Source organism: Aptenodytes forsteri, unplaced genomic scaffold, assembly GCF_000699145.1.
Source record: "Aptenodytes forsteri isolate BGI_AS27 unplaced genomic scaffold, ASM69914v1 Scaffold8, whole genome shotgun sequence".
In the NCBI taxonomy this organism is placed as follows: Eukaryota; Metazoa; Chordata; class Aves; order Sphenisciformes; family Spheniscidae; genus Aptenodytes; species Aptenodytes forsteri.
Genome location: NW_008796218.1, coordinates 10,396,548 through 10,404,911, shown reverse-complemented (window position 1 = coordinate 10,404,911; position 8,364 = coordinate 10,396,548). Strand labels below are relative to the sequence as shown.

Here is an 8,364-nt window from a genome sequence, read left to right as displayed (position 1 = left end):
CAGGCTGCCCAGGGAAGTGGTTGAGTCCCCATCCCTGGAAGTATTTAAAAGACGTGTAGATGAGGCTCTTAGGGACATGGTTTAGTGGGCATGGTGGTGTTGGGTCGACGGTTGGACGTGATGATCTTAGAGGTCTTTTCCAACCTCAATGATTCTATGATTACAAATTCTTGACAAAAAACTTCAATTCAAATAGACCGGGCTTACTGAAATGCAACAGTTACCTAAAAGAAACGAAGCCTTTGGTATATATAAAAAAGAAGTAATTTTAGTACAAAACAACAAAAAGATTTTATAAATAATGGAACTGGCAGACTACTTGTAATCAAGCATATACACCATTTCAATTTTAAAATGTGTAAGTATTTTAAATCCTAACGAGGATGCTGAAAAGAAAATACAGAAATACATTTTTGTGCAGATACTTGGTTTAAAATTCTACAATTGTTCTAAGAAACAGCATGTTAAAATTTAAGACATTTATAATTGTTAACTCTCACATCCATACCGGACACTTTATATTTAACTAAATAATAATACAAGTTTGAAAACTGCATTAAATTCCATTTTAAGTGAGCCTTTTGCTTTGAATACTAAAGAGGATAAGAACCAAAGTTCTAAGCGAACACCACTCCTCCAACTTATTCCCAAATTATACAGGAAAATCTGGAAGCTATCAAAAATGTGTATATGTAACTACTGTTGGAAAAAAATAAACATCATAAATACTTAAACTGAGAATGACAGTTAAATGATAAAAATGTTCTCATGTGAAATCGCTAACAATTATAAGCCTTATTCATCATTTTTACTTCTTTCAAAGGACATTTATAGTTTACCCATTTTGAATTGAAAGCTTTTAAAACTTGTGTGAAGCACTTTTTTTAGAAGTTCCACCAGCTGTTTAATAAGACAAAAACATTTTTGTTATACTTAGGAGAATAATAGTGTATATAACTTTGATGAGGTATCACAAAACCTTAAAAGTGTTCATTTTTTATTAGATGCCTTAGGACTACATGGATTTAAGTGTTTTTGTAAAAAAAAATACTACCATAACAATAAAAGAGGAGTAATTTGATGGTTTATTTACTCGTTATAACCTTTAGAAAGTGTCAAGCCTTCTTTAAAGTGTTTGCTTCAGGCTGTAGTTTTACAAGATGGGCTGTGGATTGGTCAAGCCCCCTCGATTCTTGACCCTGAACAGATTTAGGAACAGAGTATAGCTGGCTCACGTCCAAGCAGCCAAAACTGCTGCTAGGTACTTTTATTATCTTTTTCAAACTCATAATCTACCTCCTACAAAATGGCACATCCAATTTCTCATGCAGGTCAATCAAATAGTACTCACAGAAACTACAGTTTGTGATTGTTTCATGTTGTAATTAGAATACCCTTCATGAACTAAACAGTCCAGTACAACTTTTAGTAGACCGCATGGATATAGAATCATAGAATAGTTTGGGATCCTTCTTAAGTTTTGTTCCCAGGACAAACGTTAAAGGAAGAGAAAAATATTTATAACAGCTTTATTCTAACTTCAGTTTCTGATACAACATTTTTGGATCTTAATAGTTAGGACCGTTAACCAAAACCTTTAGCAACCATATATTTGGTATTTATTCAGAAAAACTTTCTTTTTTCAGAAGCAGAGAAACAGAAACATATACCAGCCACTTTTACTTTGGAAATCTTTCATCTCTCTGTCCTTGATTCCACTGCAATAGAGCTGCAATTGCTCTATATTTAAATAAGTCTCATCTATCTAAATGTATTCCTTTAAATGCTTGCACTGATACTTATAACGCTCTTCTCTCCAACTTCAAGTAAAGTTCCTAATCAAAAGCCACATTATTTGCTAACACAGAAGTTAAGCTAACACACTGCTTACTGACTTGAATAACAGTTATGTATGTCAGTCATGAGATCCATAAACTTCAGTGGTGCTTACTCCTTTACATCCACATACTTTTTTTTTTTTCTTTTTTTAATACTCAGCTTTCCTTGTTTCCGTCATTTTGTAAAAAGTACCCTAACTTACACTTAGGCAGAAAATCCAGTTGTAAGACTGTTAGGATTTTTTGTTCTGTTTCTCTGCAGCCTGTGTTAGTGGTGTACTGTTTGCCAACTTCTAGGTAATGAACAAAAAATGCCAACCACATTTCTATTCTGTGTTATTTTATCATTGTTTCCCCCCCTCCCCCTTTCCTCTTTTTACTCTAGCCTTTAAGAAAATCAAATCAAGCTCTTTACCATTCTTATTGTTAGCAGTTAGAATTGTTCCTTGCAATAAACATCACCGAAATCTTTCATTTCCCTAGAATCCTCTTTATTTCTAGAAAATGTTTCTGCCTTACTTCCCAATAGTAATCATCCTTCTCATGAATAGAAACTTCAAAATACAGTATTAAAACATTTTTTTCTTTCATGATGCTATACTTATCCTATGCAACAGCCTGAAGATATCTTAAAACCAAGCTCTTTCATTTAAAAAAATAATCAAAATCTTTATTTCTGCAACAGTTTCATTCAACCACACATTTTTGTCACTGCAGATTGTTTCCACAGAGCTGCCTATATAGCTACAGCAGGTGCCTCTGGTGCCCTTTTTAACTTTTCTGCTATTCCACGCCTCTGAAGGTGGTGGTTCTCCTGCAGAACACACCTCCAACAAGGTTTAGCTTTGGGTGTATTGTAAAGTTTCTGGGGTTTTTTCAGGTCTAGATATAGCACAACCAATATGACCATTATGATTTTAATTGGCATGTCCACCAATATGGTAATACCACTAATAACTCAAGTTTAGTCCTTCTGCTTTGCTCCGTCTGATAAGTAAGTTTATGGTTTCATCAGCTTTCTTCACTTAGTATCTCAAAAAACAATTTGCCTTTTGGGCCCAAGTGACATTTCTAAATACTAATCTTATACTGCCACTTTCAATTTTCATCTCAATACTGAACTCCGCTTGCCCATCTTATCTGTTGAAGCACTGCTAAATAGGTGAGTTAGCTCTGCACAATTATGTACATCTCTTCCATTTTGGAATAGACTAGCTCAGGTATCCTGAGCTACAATGTGCAGTGCAAACCCCTTCATAGTGGCAGAAAGCAGAATGGGAGAGAGTAGTTAAGGGTGAGCAAAGTTCCTTCATGTCCTCCCTCTACAAAAACCTAGAAATAGGCCACTGTGCTGTAGAACTTGGATTAGAATAGCCAAAGCAATAGCAAAGGTAGAGTAAGAGGAATTGAGATAAACTTGCTCAAATCTATCTGAAAGAAAGAGCACATACAGCTCTGCAGAACTAGGGTGAGCTACACCTTCTGAGAACAGAAACCAGAAAAAGCCTCAAGGTGAGGTGTTGTGAGAGCCACAATGTCTGTGTCATGACAACAGACATGATTCAGGATTTGTCTCTTTTTGCAAGTAAGTAAGTAAATATCCTTGTATTTTCATTCTCAATGACTGCTCACTGGCCATCAGCATGAAAGTGGGTAAGCACAAAAGGGAGGTCTAGTTTATATCAAAACAGAAGGCAGAACAGAAGACAGAAAGGGACAGAAACTAGGAAAAACAGGGAAAAGAAAAAGAAGGAAAAACAGCTTTAGGGGCAGGGAAGGAGGCTAAAGTCAATAGCAGCAAAACGATAGGACCAACTAGCCTTTAAAGAACGTTCCTGTCCACAACATGGAACCGATTCCAGAAGTCTTGAGCCCCTGCATTCCCGTGCTGTGAGCACAGATATGAAATTCCCTGGCAAATCAGACATCTCAACCCCACTTCCAGTGGCTGATTCTAATACCACCTGCTATGTCAATGTACTCCTTTGGCTCAGGCAAGGGCGATGTTCTATACAGTGCTTGACAGTAAACAGTAGGATGGTAACTACCAATAACAAGTCAATATGGCTTCAATTATATGATTCAGGGGTGGGGGGTGGGTTTCAGGATTTTAAAAGGAAATATTTAAAGAATCCTATATTAAAATATTTTAACATATAAAATGTTTTTATGGTTAAACTCAATGCCCTTTGCAACTCTAATGTTCTTTAATACAACATAGTTTTCTTTTATGGTAAAGAAAAATTACCTTGTGAGAAACGTGAGAAAATTTGGGAGCTGGAAAAGACTTAAGAAAAGTATTTTAGTTAAAAAGATAAGCACTACCAAGTTATATCTATATCATAACTGCCCAAAGAGAAAAGATCAAAATTTATTCTTTGTAATTTTTACTGAACAGTGAAGTATCAAATCTAATAAACTCAAAGCACAAATCACAGAATCCATAGTATTAGCCAGACTTTGTGATGTCCCAGTCAACACCAGAAAGAGCCTCAACAGGTCCTTGTTTTCAGGTATGGAATCAGGTCACTGAAACTTGTCCTTTGCACCAAAGAAAAATGTTAGTAAAATTTTAAAAATCATCTCTAAAATTTATCTTTCTTGTGTTCAGCTAATCAACACCTCCACTGCTTCAACCGCTACCAAAAAGACCCATATCCCCAGGGTATTAGAATACATTTCTATGGAAGTAAGGAAGAATTTCCTTGATTTCTTATGTTTACAAGCTTTTCTGGCAAAGGATGTTTTTCTGTATCTAGTACAAGAAAGAAAGTATCTTGTCCTTGTAAACATTATCTTTAAACCTAATGTCAGTGTCCTATATGCATTGTACTTCAGGAAGCATTGAAGACTTCCAATTTGACCTACTATGCTGCACCTTATACTGTCAAAATTGATTACATTTATCCCTTAAGAAAAGGATTTTCTCATATTACTCAACAAAATTAACTCAACTGATTGCAGAACAAGGCTGACAGACTTTGGAACAAAGTGAATGGGATATCCACCACAAAAGAATCACTGGGCTGATCAGGGCTTGATGAGTGGGAAAGCTGAACTGGCAAAAGAATAGAAGGACATTCAAACTATTGGAGTGTGAAGTAATCCCTGGGAGGCGGGGGGAAAGAGTAATATCATTTTTTGTAGCTTCTAATTACATACATACTCATATTATGTCAGTTCATATGAAGAACAAAGACTCTATGAACAGCTAAAGGAATAAAGTGAAGCTGTATCAAGTATAACAACTTCAGCAATGTATTCTTCAGAATAAACATGCACAGCTACCATTAACTGGGATTTCATTTGTAAAATAGCAGAACAGTCACTTAAAGAAAAAAAAAATTAGAAGTATGAGCAACTCCTCTAAATTTTCATTTTGAGAGTTTAACTACAGCTATATGTTTAACCAAGAAAAGTGAAAACCAGATGCTTTGAAATAACTCAATGCATTTATTTAAATAAGCATATTCAGAAAAATGAAATTTCTACTTTAAAATAGTATGGATTGTATCAAGTCTCTCAAAAAAATTAAACTCAAAACAATTATTAAAATATTATCTAACTTCGCACAGATAATTTCATCTGCAAATTTATTTTTATTAATCTGAATTTATACTACAGACAACCAACCATTCAAGGCAGTTTATTAAACTCAAAATACGTGATAGTTCCTGTCCTGAAGAGACTCCTGTCTAAGTGACAAGCAAGACCAACAATGGGAAGAGAAACAGAAGTAAACAGAGGTAAAATATCTCATCTAAGGTCAAGCCACAGGTCAAAGACAAAATTGAGAGTAAAATCCACTACACTTGGCTATACTGCCTCCATCCCACTATCAGTCTACTGTGAGCCTCACAAGCAACTTGGAAAAGAAGTAGCAAAAGTAGTAAGAAACCAGCAGAGCTTTAACTCCGACTTGACTTTCTTATTTAGCAGATGACACGGTTTAAATTAGCGTTTTGTTCTTGTCCATGCAGAAGCTACCATGGTGCAAGACAAACACTATAATTCTCCGAGTTAGTGCTGTATTTTGGTCTATGCACTACCTTTTTTTATATTTACAGAATAACCCTGTGATTGTTGGATTTTTAAGAAATTCATAGCTAAAATCAGGAGACGATTTTGTAGCATCATTTTTTTTAAGCAAAAACATCCATACAGAGTTCTACTTAAAAAAATAAGTATTATTTTATAACCCTTGCCTGTTCAAAATATTAATGTTTTATATTCCAATTTTCAAACATACTAAGCAAGAAGTCCCGATTTGATTGTTAAAGCAAAGCAAATAACAAAAATGTATGCAGGGATACTTTAAGATTTCAAACTGACTATCTGTAAAATGATTAACCTTTTTTTTTTTTTTTAAACTTAAATTTGTAACTACAAACAGCTACATTTATTATTTTTAGGGTGAAGGAAAGCACAGATGTTTTAGAAATTGAGGGCCATGTCTTAACTATGGAACTGGCTCTTGGCATTAGCATCAATTTTGAAACTAAAATCACCTTTAAGCCAAAAAAATGCTCACCCGCCGGAGTCAACCTTTTATAAAATCACAGTCACTTACTCTTGTAGTATAGTAGATACAAGAGAGAGAAAACCAAGAGATCCCAAAAGATGAAACTCCATGGCACTCTAATTTAAACATTTTGGGCTCTGATCAAGTTTATTAAAATGCAAAGTTAACAATATAAATGGAATTTAGCTAACATCTTATAAGGAAAAGAACATTCCAATAATTATTATAAAAGTTAAATTCTTCAGACTTTTTTAATACAAAAATAGTTAGACTAGACTAAACACTACTATTGTAACAAAAATCTAGGGATCAGACCATGGTGAATTTCAACAATACTGCACCAAGAAAGTAGGATCATGCAGCTTTTTTCTTGGAGGTTTGTTTTTTTTTTTAATGGCAGTCATTCTTTTGTTTATGGTTTTGAAAGGGTTAGAGCATTTAACTTAGATCAAAATAAACAAATCAAGCATGTCATCAATACTAATATTTTTAAAGTAATACTACACATCTTTTGAACAGGTCAAATTCATCAAATGTAGAAAGATACACTTTAGGTCTTTCAAAAATACAACAGTTAAGAAACGCTAAGGGAAGAAATAGAAACAAATTTACATACGTACTACACATCTTTTGAACAGGTCAAATTCATCAAATGTAGAAAGATATACTTTAGGTCTTTCAAAAATACAACAGTTAAGAAACGCTAAGGGAAGAAATAGAAACAAATGTTTACATACGTACGGCTGAAAAAGTAACCACAGAAAAATATAACCAAAAAACTATCCACAGCAAAATATAGCTGCCTTCAAAGTGCAGAAACAATTTTACCTTAGTACTACAAGATTATTCAACTCACATTTCAAAAACAAAACACCCCCAATACTCATATGCTATTATTGTAGGGCTCTAGCTTAATAGTTTAGCAATTTAAAAATGGTGAAATGAAGTGGATTTGGTTATCACAGTAGCTATTTGCCCCCTTAGGTAATTCTGAAAAGCACAAGTAAAGCAGTGCTTTTGACCTATTTTTGCCTGTTTTCTGGCAAATGGTAAATGAACCTATTAAATGAGAAAGACTTATGGACTTGGCAATGACTTGGATTCTTTCCTTTTCCTATCAAAGGCTGCTCTTAAAGAGAAGAACTACAATGAAATACAAAAATCTAATTAGATCATTTTTGTCAATAGCCCGGTAATCAACTGTAGCAACTTTGTACATTATTACAGGAAAGCCAAATTCATTCCCATGCAACCCTGTTGTCTTTGTGCTGTCTACAGAGACATTTCTAATACAGACACTGCCTAAACCTATGATACTTAAAAAAAATCCTGGTTGGTGAATTACTTAAAATACAGCATGAAGTTTACTCACACTTATGCAGCGTTTTCTGTGATTACATATAAGGAGACAGAAATAAGACAAAGAAACACTAAAACAACAATATAAACACATTTACCCTTCTTATACGCAGTTCTTCTACTGCCTCCAATAAACTTGTTTTCAAGTCTAACAGTTGAATGGAAAGTAATGTCTCTGATGGACTTTGAAGAGTAGAATCAAGAGCCTGTGTTTTAAAGTCTTCATCCATTCTTAGAACTTGCTTCTGCAAAATAAAAATGTGTATTTCCTCTCCAGTTTATCTTTAAGAGAATATTCAAACTGCAAAACTTGCAAATGTGGAAACAAATTCTTTTTGCAAAGAGTAAAACTACTAGTTATAGCCATTAAGCAATTAACAATATTTTAATTTTAAATTAGTGTGCAATATCATAAAAGAAAACAAACAACTTTATCAATAGTTCACCACATTCATTTGTTTTTCCTCTTTATTTTTGGCTTGGTTTTAGTTTTAAACAAAGGCTGTGCTGAGCATGAAAAAGGAAGTAGTACAGCTGGTTTTTTTCCAGAGCTACTGCTCTACACTGGCACGAAGGTACAACTAACACATCAGGCCATGAAAGAAAATAACACTACCTACTTCAAGATTTTAAAAAAATCACAAG

The 8,364-nt window shown here is 34.1% G+C and overlaps 1 protein-coding gene across 1 annotated transcript in view; it reads right to left on the bottom strand.

The window, feature by feature from the left end:
* CCDC73 (coiled-coil domain containing 73) overlaps positions 1-7,962 on the bottom strand; it is a 79,823-nt gene extending 71,861 nt beyond the window's left edge. The window contains exon 1 of the mRNA XM_019474532.1: positions 7,818-7,962. Coding sequence (XP_019330077.1) covers positions 7,818-7,949 — 132 coding nt within the window. The 5' untranslated portion in view covers positions 7,950-7,962. The remainder of the gene's footprint in view (positions 1-7,817) is intronic.
* Positions 7,963-8,364: the final 402 nt, after the last annotated feature.